This window comes from Podarcis bocagei (genome assembly GCF_964188305.1).
Source record: "Podarcis bocagei genome assembly, chromosome: 2".
Classification (NCBI taxonomy): Eukaryota; Metazoa; Chordata; class Lepidosauria; order Squamata; family Lacertidae; genus Podarcis; species Podarcis bocagei.
Genome location: NC_138126.1, coordinates 56485809 through 56505767, shown reverse-complemented (window position 1 = coordinate 56505767; position 19959 = coordinate 56485809). Strand labels below are relative to the sequence as shown.

The 19959-nt window shown below is 40.9% G+C and overlaps 1 protein-coding gene across 1 annotated transcript in view; it reads left to right on the top strand.

The window, feature by feature from the left end:
* STAB1 (stabilin 1) overlaps positions 1-19959 on the top strand; it is a 100367-nt gene that overhangs the window by 43441 nt on the left and 36967 nt on the right. Inside the window, exons 25-36 of the mRNA XM_081185174.1 lie at positions 773-931; positions 2655-2750; positions 4022-4117; positions 5249-5296; positions 6391-6521; positions 7914-8025; positions 12994-13071; positions 13601-13702; positions 14909-15016; positions 16089-16220; positions 16673-16801; positions 19049-19105. Of these exons, the coding sequence (XP_081041300.1) occupies positions 773-931; positions 2655-2750; positions 4022-4117; positions 5249-5296; positions 6391-6521; positions 7914-8025; positions 12994-13071; positions 13601-13702; positions 14909-15016; positions 16089-16220; positions 16673-16801; positions 19049-19105 (1248 nt within the window). The remainder of the gene's footprint in view (positions 1-772; positions 932-2654; positions 2751-4021; positions 4118-5248; positions 5297-6390; positions 6522-7913; positions 8026-12993; positions 13072-13600; positions 13703-14908; positions 15017-16088; positions 16221-16672; positions 16802-19048; positions 19106-19959) is intronic.

Genomic DNA, 19959 nt, shown 5'->3' with positions numbered 1-19959 from the left:
ACTAGATGTGAATTTAGTGTGACAGCTTTGAAGTGAAACAAAAGCAGTTACCACAAACCTTGGTCAAGCTGAAGACAATTTTTTCAAGAAAGTTCTGTGCTGTCCTATTTCAGTTTTTGGATATTACCCCCCCCCCAAAAAAAAAACAACTTTAATTTTGATAGTCAAAGGAAAATTGAAATTTCTCTGAAAGCATAAACAGGGAATGCATATCTCATGATGCAGAGTTTTCTTTTTCCACATCTTAAAGTTGATGAGTTTCTTGACAACGGCCAAGAATGGAGACAGGTCAGGAACCAGCACTCCTTTTTGATGGAATAGGGCACTCTCATATTTTGCCTGTATATTTTCTGCTCCACAGCTAATAGCAGCTTTAGGAAGTCAATTTGGATCAAGGCTTGTCACACAGGGGGGAATGTCGGAACCTCTTCCCCCAGCACCACAGCACAGTTCAATCCAAATCCAACCCCCAGCCTTTCTTGCTTCTCTGTTAGCAGCAAAAGGGGATTGAAGAAATGTCCAACACCTCATGTTTGGACCTAAGTTGGGCAGCTAATTGCTAACATGATGGCATTTTCTCAACACTTCAAAGCCATTTCTCTCTGTATGCTGAGGCAGTAGTTTGCAACAAAGCAATTCTATTTCTATCAAGACTTTCTAAGCAATTTGGAAAATTAAAAAAATTACTTGTGGAAATGTCCTTCCTTTGTTCTGTTTTGCTAGGCATGGTTGTAATCCCTTCTTTATTTACTCTTTTCTTATTTCTGATCAGGCCATGTGTACCAGTACAGGCCCTGGAACAGCAACCTGCCAATGTAACAAGGGCTGGACTGGGGATGGAAAGGACTGTATTGCTATAGACAACTGTGCAATGGAAACCAGAGGAGGCTGCCACGTCAATGCTGACTGCATCTATATTGGCCCTGGACAGGTATAGTTGGCATCCTTTGCTGTCTTGCTGAAAAATATTGGTGGATCCCTGGTACATTTTACTGTGAAGATGACATAAGTGCCCTTCATACCCAGCTCAGACTCCTGCCCAGTGCCGAATACAGTACTGCATTGCATTCAGAAGACTTGCAGGACAAGGCATCGGATTTCCCATACCCCAACCCATATAAATAAGAGACCAATAAGACTGGGTTTGGGGTCAAAACAGGCCACAGCTTTATTGAATACAGATGAAAGAGGTTTGGGCATGAGGCAATCGAAATACTTCCGGCCCGCCCACTGGAACTGATGTGTGGTCAATCCAGGTGGGGGTTTCTGAGACTTACATTCAATAGGGTGACCCCCGCAGGGACCGTGGTCTGGGGGAGTGCCTTCGGCCTTGGCCCCCCTGGGTACACGGATATGGCCACTCCCCCTGGATCCGTTTAACGAGATACCCCAGTGTTTGGAGGGGTAGGTGGGGACTACAACCTCCCCTCTGTCCAAAACAAGGGATTGTCCCAATGCCCAACTGCCAGGGGCGGATCTGAGAGAGGCCCACCATCGGCTCCACCCCCCTAGCATAGCCCACATCCCAGCCTGCATCCCCACTCGCCAATGCAAAGTGCTGGCTAAGATCTGGCTCCTGATAGGCAGCGGGGGCTTATGCCTCCTCTGCCTATCAGGAAGGGCACTGCCATATGAATTCCACCTTTGGGCCCCCAGTGAAGCCTCTTCAGTCCAGCAATGCTGCCGCACCAAGAGAGGTGAGCGGACTTGTGTTCCGTTGATTTATGTGTAGTCACATTGCACGTTTAACCATTTAAAATCTCAAAGAGAAAAATACACAGGAAGCAAGACCTGACTTAGAACAAATTGATTTTGCTGCTATCGTTATCCTTTATTTCCCTTTTGGTAGCCAATATGCTGCAGCCTACTCACAGCTATGCTAAAATCCTTTTTCTGTGGGCGGTTATCACTTTTGCCCTAGGACAACCATTATATGGTGTCCAGCCAACCTGGAAGCTGGGCATTTTGTGTGATTCTAGATAACATAGGTTTGATTGTATGTAAACTAGTCTACAAACTTTGCAGCTGTGGACCGAGCCTCTGACAGTAATCTGCTGTAACTGTTTTTAATTTCTCAAATTTATATTATTGTAACCTGCCCTGGCACCTGCTGGTGAAGGGAGGGTAATAAAAGTTATGATAACAGTAATAACAATAATAACCAAAGCCTGCAATATTTGGGTCCCATCTCTCACTTTGTATCTTGTAGTCTGTTTAAATATTTTCTTTTCTCTCTGTCTTTCCCATTGTCTTTGTTGCTCTCTTTCTCCAAAAGATGGTTGTTTGATACTAGTGCAATCCAGTCCTTGTGCAAGGCTTTCACTGGCAGGATTCAGTCATCCTGAAATTCCAGGATGTTTCTGGTTCTGTGTATCTAGCAGTATCTGTACTACAATCACCCAATGAAGAACAATTGTACGCAAGTGCACTGGACTTAACAACCTCAGTGTACCTTTGTTATGTTCAACATTGTTTTGTTCAGTGTAGTGCTAGCCAAATATTCACATAGAAGCATTCAATTTTTGTTTCTATATTTCAAGGAGCTGCTGAGGAGACTTTTAAAAAGGGACATTTTTAAATAAAAAAAATAGTGTTCTGGAGAAGAAATTTTAGTAACAATTGATAACCCTAGTTCTTGTTGTTTCTACTTTCAGAGCAGTTGTATATGCAAGAGAAATTACAATGGCGATGGTTACAGCTGTGACCCTGTTGCTCCTTGCTCTGTGGACAATGGTGGCTGCCATGAACTGGTAAGAAACTAGAAATGTCCAAGAAATGCTGCTTTGTGAAAACTGCTTTTTGAGGATGGGTACTAGATGGGAGCAAACAGTAGCTTTTGAGAGGTGATGGTAGTTTGAGAACGGCTTCTGATTTTTATGCACACACTTCTACTTTGTCCCAGAGCTGCTTCTGGCCAAATCAGGTTTTAAAGTTTTTAAAATCTATTATTATTATTATTATTATTATTATTATTATTATTATTATTATTATTATTAATTACCTCTGGGCAGCTTCCAACAGAACATATAAAACACAATAAAACATCAAATATTAAAAACTTCCCTAAGCAGAGTTGCCTTCAGATGTCTTCTAAAAGTCAGATAGTTGTTTATTTCCTTGACATCTGATGGAAGGGCATTCTACAGGGTGGGCACCACTACCGAGAAGGCCCTCTGCCTGGTTCCCTGTAACCTCTCATCTCGCAGTGAGGGAACCGCCAGAAGGCCCTCGGTGCTGGACCTTAGTGTCCGGGCTGAACGATGGGGGTAGAGATGCTCCTTCGGGTATAATTTATTATTATTATTATTATTATTATTATTATTATTATTATTATTATTATTAATTAACTGGGGGGAGTGAACTGTGGGCAATTACAAAACTGTCACTATTTTCCAGTGGGATTCAGCCACATACTGGCAAATTAAGGTTGCATAACTAAAATTGATTTGGTGCTTTCAAACAGCAGGCAGTTTCCACCTCCCCCAAATGTGACTTTTTGCAATAACAAAAGTAATGGAGAAAAGCACTGAGGTTGTACTCCCATATGTAAGGTGAATGCTTGTTTGTGCAGAGTGGAATCCAGATTCTGAAGCAACTTAACACTTTCATGATATTTTGGTCCTTCATCTAAATGAATGGCCTCCCCTTAGTTTTTAATTGATGGAACTACGAGAGCTGTTCATAAAACTGTTTCAGGTGTATCATCATCACGTGAATATGTGGGGGTTCATGGATTGTGCTAAGTATGCAATATCTGCTGGGAATAGGTGCTTTGCACATCGTATATATTTTTATTGTCAGGCTTGTGTACAGAGAAAATAAGCTTCTCCAACACATGATCACTGAAGATGGAAAATGTTTATTGTAGCAAAAGCCCTAGCCTGTGTCACAGGAGACCAGGGTTTATGTCATTGCTTAACCACAAGCTTCCTGTGTGGACAACACTGAACCATGTTTCTTTTATTAGAGAATTATCCTGCTGAGAGTTGTTTTGCTTTGTTGCTTTTTAAAACCCCAATAGGCTACATGCCAGTCTCTTAGTACTGGAGAGAAGGCTTGCCGTTGCTCTGATGGATACATGGGAGATGGAGTTCTATGTTATGGAAATATAATGAAGGTAAAAACACACATTCTATTCTATCCTAAGAGGTGAGAAAGCAAAGTGAATTCATACATGGTAAGGGCCATCTAGCTCAGTGACAGTGGACGTGCTTTGCAAACAGAAGGTCCCAGATTCAATTCCTATGCTCTCCAGGTTGGGTTGGGAATAACCCTCTCTGAAATCCTGGAGTACTGCTTCATAGAGACATGAACAGCTGAGTACTTCTGTTCTTAAATCTTCTGTTCTGGTTTTGTTGTAATACCCACAAGTAAAAGATGAAAAGTAGACAATATATCAAGTGTTGCTGTACGGAAGAATAACATTCTACCAATAGCTTTCCCATCAAAGACAATCTACTAACTTCTCTCGCCACATTTCCCACTGTAATCCAGGAACTGTAGCAAATATGTTTTTGTGAGGGAGCTTAAAATGGCCTTCGTGGGCATGATAGAGTTGAAACAGGGGAGAAGGAGGACACTGAGAGGAGGGAAGAAGAGGAGGAGGGCAATTCTCAAACTCATCATTTTTATTTCTGCAGCTTTTAAATTCTGGATGGCTTTAATTCTTGTTGGACTGTACCTCCAGAATTAATTTCTTTCCTCTTTGCTTCTACTTACAGCCAGTTTAGTTTTCTTCCTACATTCCTTGCCTTGTTTTCTAGCCTCTTCCAGAGTCTGTTCCCTTCCATTCATAAATTTCTGGGCACCCTTCCTCCAATGCTCCTACACCTTGCCTTTTATGTAACCACTCTGGGCATCTGATTATTAATGCTCTACTCCTGCTTCTGTTCCTCTCCCAGCTCACCTGTGCTTACATTCAAGGGAGACAGGAGAAGAAAGTGATAGGAGGAAACTTGAACTGCGGCTCCTGTCTCCTCCTGACATCTAGCTTGTAAGCTTTTCAGAGACACCTGGCTGGTTCCTATTTACATCAGGATATTGGAACCTTGACTTGAGGGACTAGTATTCTAAATTCAAAAGGCAAAATTCATCTGTAGTCATTTTTGACCTGTCACTTAATCAAGGTTCACGCCTGAATTTAACATCCACCTTTTATCTGTATACCTTTTCATGTGCCTACTCGGTGCTGCACTTGTTTATTTATTTGTTTTCCCCCCAAAAAATCTGTTGTCTTCTCTTTTTGAAGGAGTTAGTAAGGAATTACCACTTTTCTGACTTCTATGGGTGGATTAAGGTAAGACATTTACTGTTCAAAGTAATTAAGTTTGTTTGCTGGTGGGAGAGAAATTGTATAACAACCTAAAACTACTGAGGAGTTAAGCATACTGTCCAACTGGTAGAAGTATTCTATTTGCATTTTACAACAAGGTGCAAAACAAATAAACTGGGTGTTTATTTCTGGCTAAGACTCAGTCAGTGCATGTGCCATATAATTAGGAAAGATGCTTGGGGCATCCAAACATTTTGATACTTGAAAACGATCTGGGCATCATCTGTGTTTCATTTAACATACCTTTCTGATGAGTAGTCAATCAGCCAACATACATTAATGAGGATGGGACAGCCTTATGGATAGGCACTGCCCTGGACTCCTGCGTTCATACTTTTCTGTCCATACTGTTACAAAACTGATTTCCGTAAAGAAGAGGATAGAGCTTCATAGCTTTGCCCTCCTCTGCTGATGAATATGAAGATCATGTTGTCAGTCAGACAAGATACTACTACCGCTTTGAGACCTGCTTATTGGAATATGCGGGACGCGGGTGGCGCTGTGGTCTAAACCACAGAGCCTAGGGCTTGCCGATCAGAAGGTCGGTGGTTCGAATCCCTGTGATGGGGTCAGCTCCCGTTGCTTGGTCTCTGCTCCTGCCAACCCAGCAGTTCGAAAGCACGTCAAAGTGCAAGTAGATAAATAGGTACCACTCTGGCGGGAAGGTAAACGGCATTTCTGTGTGTTGCTCTGGTTCACCAGAAGCTGCTTAGTCATGCTGGCCACATGACCCAGAAGCTGTACGCCAGCTCCCTTGGCCAATAAAGCAAGATGAGTGCCGCAACACCAGAGTTATCCACGACTGGACCTAACGGTCAGAGGTCCCTTTACCTTTACCTTTTATTGGACTATGCACAGTTTCATTAAAATAGCTAAAGATGTTGCATTAAATATAGCTTTAGTGGCTCTGGGAAGTGTCCACCCTTGGTTAAGTTGAATCAATTTGTTGGGAGATGGCAATATGGATAATAAATAATCTCTTCCCTATCTTTTCATTCAAATTGGCAAAGGAGGCTAATAATACATGTTTCTGTTTTGTTTTTTGCTTTGGACAAAAGAAATCCCTCTTCAGCATCCCTGAAGGAACCAACTTGACTGTTTTGGTACCAGTGAAAGAAGCCGTTCAAAACCTGAGCAAAGATGAAAAAGATTTATGGCTACAGCCAGACATGCTATTATTACTTGTCAGGTACCATTGACCCTTTGGGCTTACTTACTTACCTAAATTGGTTTGGTGTGACTATATATGACTATTCTCTTGATCTAAGATGGTCAGAAAATACTGCAGGCAAGGGCACAGAGTTGCAATATAGTTACGATTGTTCCAAGAGCTACAGAACCGGAGCATCCAACAGGCAGGTAGAAAGGGTTGGATTTGGGGTGGGGGATCAAAGTCAGCAGGGGCTCAGGACTTTTAGTTTCTTTTTTTTTTTTAAGTGAGTTTCTGTGTGCTCTACATCAAAAGATATAAGTCAAAATGTGAACTCTGCACCTCACCAACATTTTTTGTGAAATGAGCTAGCCTGGTTGGTAGTCCCCAACCTGCAGGGTTTTAGGTAATGGAGAAAATCAGAGCTGTGATTCACAAGTGATCTTTTTGGACATCACCAGGCAGAGCTAAAAAATGTATAGAGCTGCCTTTTCCTGCTTTCTGTCTCATTGCTGCCCAGGCACTGCATATAATGGTGTGTGCGTGTGCACATTTCATAAGTGAGTTGAGTGAGTTTATGGCATTCAGCAGCAGCAGTGTGTGCGCCTGCCCACCCACTGTTCTATCTCTGTGCACATCCAGCACGAGGTCCAGAAAATCAAAGAAGCAAAGACAGGCAGCACAGCTGTAGCCGGTCCTTGGTAGGCATACACGTTGAACAATTTCTGTGATGGTGATAATAAAAGTGTACATGCAGCTTTAAACAAAACAAAACAAAACACACCCCATATTTGCAAAGAATAGCATATCCAACCTTGGTGGGACAAATTTGACGGGCAAGTGTGGTTTAGGGGAAATAGCCTTGTGGAACAAATTGGGATCCCTGATGGATCAGGTTTGGCCCATTGTTCAAAGGATCTTGGCCCCTGCATATAGCAAACAATTACTGTATAGTGTACAGTGCTCTTCATACAAGAATAGCCAGAGCCTCACTTACCATTAAGGACGCTCTCAGTGCTCAACTGAGAAGCTGTTTGTTCACTTGTTTGTTTATAAGCTTTCTTAATGCACCCTTGGCATCGTCCCATAAGGATGGGTTACAACACTACAGTATACAGTTATAAAAACAGATAAAACCATTACCATTATAAAGCAAGTAAAACTGTTCCAAATTGGACAATAGATTATAGAATCAGCAAAAGAGATATGAGTCACTGGAGACAGTTTGGCCTTTCATGTCCTGGATTAAGATGGAAAGAAAAGACCTCAAACATAACTCTTGAAATATTTAGAGGAGGCAAAGCTTGTTTGCTGGTAGAAAATAACTGGGAAATATAGGGAAATGCAACCTAGTTGAACTGAAAGGTTTCTTCTGGCCATTAACTCCCTAGGAAATAATATTCTGAATGCTCTTTCCTTACTCAATTGCAGGGGCCACTTCCTTCTGGGTTCTTTCACAACTGAGCAAATCAAGAAATACGTGGGCCAGGAGCTGCCCACCCTTAGCCCACGGATCAGGTGGAAAATTAACAACAGCAGTGGGGTAAGAGATTTCTAAAAATAATTTTAACATTTTTAACGTATTTATATAACACACCTTACGGATTGGCCCTCATAATTTTACATGAGGCTTAGATGAGAAAGAGACTGAGCAAGAGTAAGGAGTAAAAGTGCCACACTCCTCCTATTATCTCTCTCTTTCTCAGTAAAGGCCATCAGTCAGAGACACCTAGGCCACTTCATTGCCAAAGTCCAGTTGGAATTAAGACTGGAATGGGTGTACTGAATTTAGACCTGCGGTCTAAATCATGGTTAGTCATGTGGGTGACCATCAAAAGTTAAAACTGTAGGTTTAGTTCTATGAAGTGTGGAAATTGCAGTCAAATATAATTAGCAAGCGTAGGGCTAGTTAATGCATGAAGGGGTTAAGACCACAGAACTGTATTCCTTGACTCAGTTAGGTCACCCCATCACCTCCAGTGAAGAAGGAAATGAAGCTTCCTTTGTTCACTCTCTCCCACCATGTGAAACTGACCAGGCAACACGTTTGGGCTTGACTGTTTCAAGCCGAGACTGCATGCTCAAAAGTACTTTTCTGTATTTTGTAACCCAATAATTTTCTACCTGTGTTCTTCTTGCTGCTGCATGGAGTAATGCATGAATCTGACCTTTGGCGTTTGTAAGTAAAGCATTTAAGCTCACTAAACGCTGTGGCTTGTTCATTGTGAGGGGATAGAAACGGAGAAGTACTGTAAGTGGACTAAACTCATTATTAAAAAAGGTTTGACAGCCTATATTCCTAACACTTTACCGAGGTTACACATTTTGTGACTTTTAACTCTGCTGGGACTCCCTAACTGGATAGTGTGTTTGGATCTAGGTAGTGCTATTTTTCTAGTGTTAATGGAAAAATCCGAGGGCTCCCTTGGACAAAAACAAAGATACCAACCAGGATTACTTGGAGCAAAACAGCAGCCTGTAGGTTTGGCCTTTATTGAACTGTTGCAACAGGGTGCTCCCCTCACTTGCAGGAGAGAGGAAGGACCCAGAAAAATGGTGTGCAAGGCCTTATAAAGACTTTTGAAATTGCCACCCTGTAGATCAAGATCACCCCTAGAAACATCATGCATACATCACAGAAATGAGGGGTTGAGGGAGGGGTTGTGGTGGTAACCTGAGTGTCCTGTCACCTGGCTGGTCCCTCCTTTCCCCCTCCCCATGAGTACTTTCCAGGTGTCAGAGGGGAGTTTGCAGTTTCTTTTTTTTAAAAAAAAAATTTTTTATTAGTTTTACAGAATTTTTTAAAAACAATACAAACATGTAAAAAGACATACAAACACGTATAGTTTCATAACCTTTTTTTCATAAACCTTGTTTCTCAGACTTCCCCATACCTCTCCTTTTCTGCATCCCAATGTCCAAAGAATTTTTAGCAACTCTAAATATTTCTGTCAAGTCTCTGTCCTTTTAGTCTTTCCTTCAGTCTAATCTTATTTCGCTGTAACCCTTTCTTACTCAAAACCTTGACATTCTAGCATTCATCAAGTTTGTAATAGTCCTTAAGGTAGATTTTAAATTTCTTCCATTCTTCTTCCGCCGTCTCCTTTCCCTGATCGTGGATTCTGCCAGTCATCTCAGCTAGTGTCATATAGTCCATCACTTTCATCTGCCATTCTTCCAGGGTGGGTAGATCTTGTGTCTTCCAATACTTTGCGATGAGAATTCTTGCTGCTGTTGTAGCATACATAAAGAAAGTTCTGTCTTTCTTTGACACCAATTGGCCGACAATGCCCAAGAGAAAGGCCTCTGGTTTCTTAGGGAAAGTACATTTAAGTACCTTTTTCATTTCATTGTATATCATTTCCCAGAAAGCCTTAATCTTCGGGCACGTCCACCAAAGGTGATAGAAAGTACCTTCAGTTTCTTTACATTTCCAACACTTATTATCAGGCAAGTGGTAAATTTTTGCTAGCTTGACTGGGGTCATGTACCACCTGTAAATCATTTTCATAATGTTTTCCTTTAAGGCATTACATGCCGTAAATTTAATACCGGTGTTCCACAACCATTCCCAGTCAGCAAACATAATGTTATGGCCAATGTCCTGTGCCCACTTAATCATAGCCGATTTAACTGTTTCATCTTGTGTATTCCATTTCAGCAGCAAATTATACATTCTTGACAAGTTCTTAGTATTGGGTTCTAACAGTTCAGTCTCTAATTTTGATTTTTCCACCTGAAAGCCAATTTTCCTGTCCTGTTTATAAATCTCCATTATTTGGTAATATTGAAGCCAGTCTTGTACTTTAGGTTTCAATTTTTCATAACTTTGTAATTTCAATTTATCTCCATCCTGTTCCAAAATTTCCCAATACTTTGGCCATCCGGCCTCCATATTGAGTTTCTTCAATGCCTTAGCCTCCAAGGGTGACAGCCATCTAGGGGTTTTGTTTTCCAACAAATCTTTATATCTTATCCAGACATTAAACAATGCTTTTCTGACAATATGATTTTTAAAGGCCCTATGCACCTTGATTTTATCATACCATAAATATGCATGCCAACCAAATGCATTATTAAAACCTTCCAAATCCAAAATGTCTATGTTCTCGAGGAGCATCCACTCTTTCAGCCAGCAAAACGCTGCTGCTTCATAGTACAGTTTTAAGTCCGGCAGGGCAAATCCCCCTCTTTCTTTAGCATCTGTCAGTATTTTAAATTTAATTCTGGGCTTTTTGCCCTGCCAGACAAATTTCGAAATGTCTTTCTGCCACCTCTTGAAACAGTCCATCTTGTCAAGGATCTGCAAGGTTTGAAACAAAAATAACATTCTAGGCAATACATTCATCTTGATAACTGCAATTCGGCCTAACATTGACAATTTCAAATTTGACCATATTTCTAGATCTTTTTTAATTTCTAACCAACATTTTTCATAGTTATCCTTATACAAGTTCAAATTTTTTGATGTCAAATAAACCCCTAGGTATTTCACCTTCTTAACCACTGTCAAACCTGTCTCTTCTTGAAATTTCTCCTTCTTCATGACTGTTAAGTTTTTTCTAAAACTTTAGTTTTTTGTTTGTTCAGTTTAAATCCAGCTACCTGGCCAAATTGTTGAATTATCTCCAGCACCCATTTCGTACTAGTGTTTGGCTCTTGTAGGGTCAATACTAAGTCATCTGCAAATGCCCTTAACTTATAATGTTTAGCTCCGACCTGTACACCTTTAACCTGCTGGTCATTTCTAATCATATTCAGCAACACCTCCAGAACAGAAATAAAAAGCAATGGGGAAATTGGGCATCCCTGTCGTGTTCCTTTTTCTATCTTGAGTTCCTCAGTTATCACATTATTTACAATCAACTTGGCTTTTTGTTCAGAGTATATCGCACCCATACCATTCTCAAATCCTTGGCCTACCCCCATCCCATGAAAATTCTTCTTCATAAAACTCCAAGAAATATTGTCAAAGGCTTTCTCCGCGTCCACAAAGATCAGCACTGCTTTAGTGTTTATTTTCACCTCTAGCAATTCCAGAATATCTATTATATTCCTTACATTGTCTGATAGGTGCCTTTTTGGGAGAAAGCCTGCTTGGTCCTTATGAATCTTCTCCATCAACACTCTTTTAAATCTTTTTGCCAAAATGTCTGCAAAAATTTTGTAATCCACATTAAGTAATGATATAATATCATTACATATCATATCGTTACTTAATGGGAGTTTGCAGTTTCCTGCCCCCAGAGGGAAGAGCTATTATTGTCCTTTGTTCCAGTCTGTGCTGAATCCACTCCCATATGCAAGTTCTTTGTGATCTTGATGGTCTTCTGCCTAGGACCATCAGGGTTGGCATAGCAACTGGGCAGGGCTCCTGTGTATGTATTGATATGCTCAAGGGATTATGGCTGCCCTATATCCAACCTTCCCCAATTTGTAGTCCATCCTTCATGGAGTAAAATAAAAGTGGAACAGTACAAATCCGATGTATGGTTGATTTTCTATGAATTTATAACAGAAGCGTAGCGTATGTAGTGTGTGAGTGTGAGTGTGTGTGAAGTTTGTACAAACTGAATGATGGGGGGCGGGGTTTCGTGCGACACTAGAAAAAGGTATCAGAACTCATGATGAATGCCTCCCTTGTTAGCTTATAATGGTGCCCACCTGAGAGGTGCCGGAACTGAGTTCTGGCGAGTTCTAGCTGAAAAAAAGCCCTGGATCTGGGATCCATCCAAGTCTATTATTAATTACCCCACATGGGTGAAATATCTATTTTCTACCCCACATGAAGTTCATTTTAAGTTGAGACCCACTTCCAATGGCACAGCTCCATCGAATCCCACACTGTAGTGGTTGTGAGGCCATCCTTTGTTCATGCTTTTGAGCAGATAGAATATCTGATGACAGGGTTTGATGAAGTCCTCAAGGTATGGCTAATCCACTCACTGAGGTCTCTGGTCTAGAGAAGGAGTGGCTAAACTGTAGCCAACCGTGGGCTTGAGACCGCTGGTAAAGTTCTACATATGGACATATTTCATGACTCTGGCTGCAGACACACCATGCACTGAAAGCACATTACTTTCTTGGAATTGTAGTGTGTTTAGGCTGGTGGGACATGTTGTTCAGTTCCCAGGATTACACGGATTATAATGTGCTTTCAGTGTACTTTAAATGTATAGTGTGTATGCAGCTGGGTTATTGATAAGCAGAATAAGTGAGCCTCTGCTACTGGGAGAGTGACTGTGATGTGTGTGGGGGGGGGGAGTTCTCTGTGTATTTTTAAAAAGGCGATAGGAGGTCCCACAGAAACTAAGAATTAAATCCCATGGTTAGAGAACATCAGTACTGCTAGTGAGTAGATTTTATGGAACAGAACTAGAGTGTTCCAAGACAAATGGTACGCAATTTAAGGTGTATTTCTGATGCAGCACTTTTGTGTAAATATGCATTATCTATTAATTCTTGGCAGCCTAATGCAAATTTATGAAGTTTGATTCTGTTTGCTTTCCAGGCCATAACGATTCAGAATGCAAGTATTATTTTGGGTGACATCCCTGCTATTAACAGCACTATTTATATCATCAACAAGGTACATTGACAGATTGCATTGGACATGTTTCTTTCTTGGACATGATTTATAAGGTCTGAACAGGAATGTATCAGCCCCAAAGCCATAGTGATACTGAGATTATCTAGAGCTGTTTTACCAGGTAGAGAGCAACCAAGCTGCAGAGTTTATTTATTGACTTCTAAAGGTTGATCTTTCTCCTTAGATTGATCCACATACTTAGCAAACATTTCCAACCAGCATGTAATACCTATTAAAAAAGTGGCAGAAGACTGTTGTGGCAATTAACACATTTGATTTTGACTGGGGACAGCTGATCTCACATCGCTGATCAGCCATGAAGTTAACTGGGTGACCTGGAGCTAGTAATCTCTTAGCCTAGCCTACCCAACAATGGGATCGTGTCCCAGGGAAACCCCCCCCCCACACACAAAAGAGAGGTATACTACAGTTTTTGCTGTGGAAAATATTCCAGAGCTGCATTCTCCCTATATTTGTGCTGCACTACACCACTGAGTCTCATTTTGTTTTCACGTCTTCCTCTGCTCAGGTTTTGTTGCCCACCTTGGATGACATCCCTCCAAGAGCCCCAGGTCTGCAGCAGCAACTTAATGCGACACCCTCCTTCAGTAGGTTCAAGGAGCTGCTAGAGGTGAGTATGTCAGCTGTGTTGCATTTAAACGCATAATTTGAACCCATTAATTGTTGTACAGTGGTGCCCCGCAAGACGAATGCCTCGCAAGACGGAAAACTCACTAGACGAAAGAGTTTTCCGTTTTGGAGGTGCTTCGCAAAACGAATTTCCTATGGGCATGCTTCGCAAGACGACAATGTCTTGCGAGTTCCTGCTGGTTTTTTTCCCTCCCCCCCCCTTTTCTAATCCGCTAAGCCGCTTATCAGCTGATCCGATCAGCAGATAAGCCGCTAAAAGCCGCTAATAGCACTAATCCGCTAATCCATCAATGGGCTTGCTTCGCAAGACGAAAAAACCGCTAGACGAAGAGAATCACAGAACGGATTCTTTTCGTCTTGCGAGGCACCACTGTACTAGTCTGCCTAGATACAGGAAGTGCCTTCTGTTGGTGTATGGAGGAAGACCAATTCTAAAACAATTCCGCGTTGTCTTGGTGTGGGGAAATGAAAGGAAATGAAGGGAGTACATTTTGATAAACCCAGAAAGTGATGACTAATAGTGTTGTAATCCTGTCACTGCCAAGGGCATCTGATGAAACACTAGAAAAATGTTTCCTTTTCCCCCTGCTCATCTTCAAAACACAAATGTTTATAATGGGGGAGCTGACATGGGGACCTACAGATGTTATGGTCTACAACTCCCAGCAGCCCCAATCAGCATGGCCAGTGGTCAGGGATGATGGGAATTGTAGTCCACAGCTTTAGGAGAGCAACAGTTTAACTACTGATATATAATCTATGTAAGGGAACAGTGGAAAACTGTTGTGAAATGCAGAGCTCATTGTACCAATGGGATTTTTTTCCTAACTCATAGCCATGCAGCAGCCCCAAAATTTGTCCAGAGACTGATGGGGAAAGGGATAAACCTCCTCTCATTGTTTGCCACAGTACTAAGACTGACACCCCATGCCTAGAGTTAATTAAAGAAAATCTAGGATTTACTTGTACGTTGCACAATAAGCACAGTGTGTTGTTTGGCCCTATTAAAAACAGAGAGCACGCCTTTCTTTCTCTAAATCATCTTACCTTGAAACTCTGTATCTAAATGTATCTGAACATATAATTGGCAGAGTTGTTTGGTTTTCCCTCTAAGTTTTCTTTTGCTTACTCTATAATCTTTGCTGACCACATTTGCTTGTTAATTGTATTCTTCTGAAACTTTCAGCAATACCATCTGATTGCAAAGATTGAGTCATCTGAAAAATACACTATTTTTGTCCCAGGAAATAGTTCAATTGAGAAGTATTGCCAAGATGCTAATATTACACAGCTGGTAAGAACTATGTATGTATGTATGCATGTATGTATGTATGTATGCATGTATGCATGCATGCATTTACTTATTTTTACAAGCCTCTGTACTTATTTTTTGGGGGTAATGCCACATCATCACTGAATCATATTTTGTATACTACCTTGTGAAGCCATGCTTTGAATGAATGAGTAAAGGCTGATTCATGCATTGCAAAATTTCTAAATGGAAGGCATATTGTATCTCATGTTCTTTACACATGAACTTCCTACTGCATGCATGGTAAATGGCTCTACTTCAATAACACTTTCCAGAGCAAGTGAAAAATTCACATGTAAAGCCATTCATACACAGGGTAGCATAACTCTTGTCTTCCATTTAGAAATTCCATACCCTGCGAGGCACCTCTGCCTCATTCAAACATCTAAGGCAAGATATATATAATATATTATTATTATTATTATTATTATTATTATTATTATTATTATTATTATATAGCAAGATAGAAGTAATGATGCAATTCATCAAGCAGAAGGTTGAAATTCTTCAGAGTTATTTTAATAATCATCTAAATATCACACTAATAACCAGTCACTTGTAAAATATTGCCCATTTATTTATTGGTTGAGAATAGCTTTAGCATACTCCTTCAGTATACAAGTATTGTATGAACCTCAGTATGCTCCATTGTTGGTAAGTAATCTGGCTTTAAATCCCGCCAAATTCACAGAATGGATTTGGCAAAGGGCTGTGTTTCTGCCAGTGTTCTACAACCTATGTAATAAGAATAATAACTACTTACTTCTCAGGTTGTGAAGAGGGTGACTGAGCTGAGGAATGTAGATTCCTCTACATTAACATTTTAATTAAATAATGGTAATAAAGGTGCCCAGGTAAAATATTTGATGGAGCAAAGCAAAGCAACAGTGAAAGATTCATTACTAGATACAGGCCTGGTTATCAAACAGAATCACTGATTACCACAATGGCATGTGCTTTTTATCTTTACCTATCTCCAGCTGTTATCTCTCTGCTTTTGTTCATTTATTTAAAAAGACCAAATATTTTGTTTCCTGTACACCTTGGTTTCTAGGACATGGACACTGTACAATACCATGTTGTTCTTGGAGTTAAACTGTTGGCCACTGACCTGAAAAGCGGAGTTCACAAAACATCAATGCTAGGATTCTCGTACTGGCTGACGTTTTACAAAAACACTACTCAGGTGAGAATGAGAGGTGAATTATGCTTCCATTCTACAATGTATGGTTATATAGGAAGCCACTAATTCAGTCACATGTTTCAAATGATGGGGTTGCTTTTGGACTGTGGCTGCATCCCTAAAACCACTTGGTCACAAGCAGCACAGTTTACCTGCTAAAGTTTTCTCATTGACCTTTGTGAAAGAATTGCAGACCAGTGGTTAATACATTGGTCTCTGCTCATCGGTGCATCTGACTGACTGCTTTGTTAGCTGTGTACCTGCAGTGAGATCACATGGGCTACTGAATTGTACTTTTGCCTCTGGAATGATTTTTTCTTCTAAGACTTAATAATGCTGGCAGGACAACATGATAAACTATTCATTCTATGCTCTTTTAGAAATTAATATTGGAGCCATTGTGCTTTTCTGGAGCATATCTAGATTTCATTACTTGCCATCCTTTCTTACTGCAGGCATATGTAAACAAAGTCCTCCTGAATGGTCAGTTTGTTGAAACAACAAATGGGATGTTGATTGGGGTTTCTGAAGTCCTGCGAGTTCAAAAGAACCGTTGTAGTATCAACAGCACAACAGTGCAAAAGGTAAAGCGTTAGAGACCTGTAATTTCTTGTTTTGTACGAAATTTACATGTTTGGTGATGGTTACTTTAGAACTAATTAATTGGGCATGATAGGTTTCTTTGCCAATTGGTTTGAGTCATTCATTGAGAACATCTGCTCACTTGGGGCTCTGGGAGGGGGGGTGGGCATTTGCTGCACAGCTGCGCACTGCCTCTGCAGGCCGTCCTCTTTTACTGAGAACTGGCTGTTCCTTTTGAGCTCTGATATATTGCACCTTTCAAGACTGAACGTGTTTAATACTTGCCTGATAAGGTATCCTCCAGGGAATTCTCATAGCCATGCCACCATGAATATGCCTAAAGTCACTCCTTGTGTTTAGCCAGTGTGGTGTAGTGGTTAAGAGTGGTAGTCTCGTAACCTGGGGAACCGGGCTCGTGTCTCCGCTCCTCCACATGCAGCTGCTGGGTGACCTTGGGCCAGTCACACTTCTCTGAAGTCTCTCAGCCCCACTCACCTCACAGAGTGTTTGTTGTGGGGGAGGAAGGGAAAGGAGAATGTTAGCCGCTTTGAGACTCCTGAAGGGGAGTGAAAGGCGGGATATCAAATCCAAACTCTTCTTCTTCTTCTTATGGAAAACTAAATTTGATACAGGTGACAAGGCTAAAATGATCAATTTGGTTTTATACCTATAAGAAGAGTCTGCTGGGCCAGTCCAATGGCCCCCCTAGTCCAGCATGCGGGTCTCACAGTGGCCAACCAAATGCCTCTGGGAAACCAGTAAGCAGGCCCTGAGCACAAGAGCATTCTCTCCTCCTGTCGTTTCTGGCAGCTGGTATTCAGAAACATTTCTGCCTCTAAAACCCCAGCGGCATCCACTTCTTCACTTGTAATAATGATTGCCTGACAATATTTTGCATAAGCTCCAGCGTCTTGGAATTCAGGCAGCAATGCTATACTCACTTACCCTTCTGAATAGACATGTATGACCCAAGCTTTTTACATCAGGAGACACAAATTCTTTTCTGACACCTCTTATTGGACATCTGTTTACTGAGTGGCTCACATTCCTTTCAGTTGGTGCTCTCGACTTTCTGTACTGATGAGCAATGTTTGCAGTCCCTGGAAGTGCTCACCATTTTTTTTTTTAAAAAAAAACTCTTGTTACCCCAAGACACTCAAAAGAGCCCATGGACATTATCAGACATGCTCCGCGTCTCCTGTATGGTCCCTAGTGCCCCTTTCACTTTCCATAAAACCACTGCTTAGTGGACTAGGACCAGAAGACAGCGGCCCTACAACTCGCTTCCTGTTACCTTTAAATTAGAAGTTGTGTGTCAAATATCAGTGAGAGAAAAGTGCAGCATGGTGCACTGAGGTGCTGGCGGGACTGAATTCAGTTGGAGCAGGTTGTCAAAGTACACTGCCTCCAATTGTGGATCTGAGGAGGTATTTGACCTTCTAACCCATTTGAGATGGGGGGACATCACTAACCGTAAAGTCCCTTCCCCAAGAATCTTAAACGCATGCTGCTACATTGCTTTGCCTGGTCTTGAGCTGCAGGAACCCACACTGAGAAGCAACTTAATTTGCCAAAGAAAATGAATGAATGAATGAATGAGGGTATATCTGCCTAAAGCCAATTCTTTCTGCCATATGAATTCATATAAAAGGAGAACAGCAAAAACACAGACCCTAATGTCTGGGAACTAAATATCTGATGGCTGCTGGTCAATAATCTTCATGAAATGAGGTGTTATATTTTGGTATTGCTGCTCAATGAGCAGACCCAAGAGTGCCAAAACCATTGCTTTTATTTATTTTAGAGGTATTGTTTTGCCACATTGCCAAAAGTCTATGGGTTAGGTTCCAGAGAATCATGTAGTTATAATATAACTTGAAGAGTTAGATTTCAGTTACCAAAGGTCTCATAGTCTAGGGAGCCATAGGTTGTTAAAACAAATTAGAAAGTCACACAAAAAAGTTGCTATTTTAAGGGATTGACATTTCACAATGGAAGAGTCCTGTGACCACAACACTGGATATTAGAAGGAATAATGGGGCTTCACATAATTTTTTACAATTTCAGCAAAGCCATTAAGAACGTACTCTGCCATCTTAGCTTTTGGGAAATGGCAGTTAATTGACTGTGTACTTCATCTTCTATCTTGTATGCTCTGCATTCCTGTAGCCGAGACTGATAATTGTTAATGTGCTGTGAACATGAAACTGACTTCTCTCCTTTTTTTAAAAAAATCCTCTGTACCCTAGACAAGATGTGCGAAGTGTGACAAAAAAATCAGGTGCCCAAACGGATCAGTGCTTGCTGTAAGTCATGATTTTTATTTTGAATATTTTTCCTCACAGAATTTATGTATTTTCTTACTTACCCTGCTGCTAGGGATGGAAAGATATGTTAGTATCAGTCCTCTCAGTTTCTAATTTAGCCAAACGTAAATTCATTTCTCCACATTTCTGTAGCAATTTTTTGTAAAACAATCCTTGTGAAAATTATTCAACATTTTAGTGCAAATTTCTCCTAATAAGCATATTTTTATATTCATTTTTACAAGCAGTTTCACTTTATACAGTGTATTTTTGTATACTGCTTTCATAAATGCACCTGTTTTATACACACATTCCCCTGATAGGTGTAGTTTTGTAACCATTAGTTGGTTAGAGAACTGTGTGACAAACTTTGGGTGTCAACTATGAAGGATAGCTGTGTGGCAGTTCTTGACTTGTTTCAGAAAGTTCAAGTTTGAAAGGTTTGTCTTTAAATGCAAACTGAATTGAAATTCTCCCAGTTCCTATTTGCATCATTTTTCACCTAAACTTCATTGATAGGGTTGTATCTAACTAAGTCCTACTCAGAGTAGACCCATTGAAATGAATATGACTAACTTGGCCCATTAATTTTAATGGGTGTACTCTGACTAGCACTTAGTTGGAGACACACACACACACACACACACAGAGAGAGAGAGAGAGAGAGAGAGAGAGAGAGAGAGAGAGAGAGAATTGGAACAAGTTGCTTTGTCATCCAGTATTTGTTTTTGTCTTTTTAAAATGCCTTAAGAGTCAAAATAATCCCTCCTTACCTTCAATATTTGATCTGGGCACCAGTCATCTGCCTAATGGATTTCTCTAAGCCAGGGGTCGGCAACCTAAGGCCCATGGGC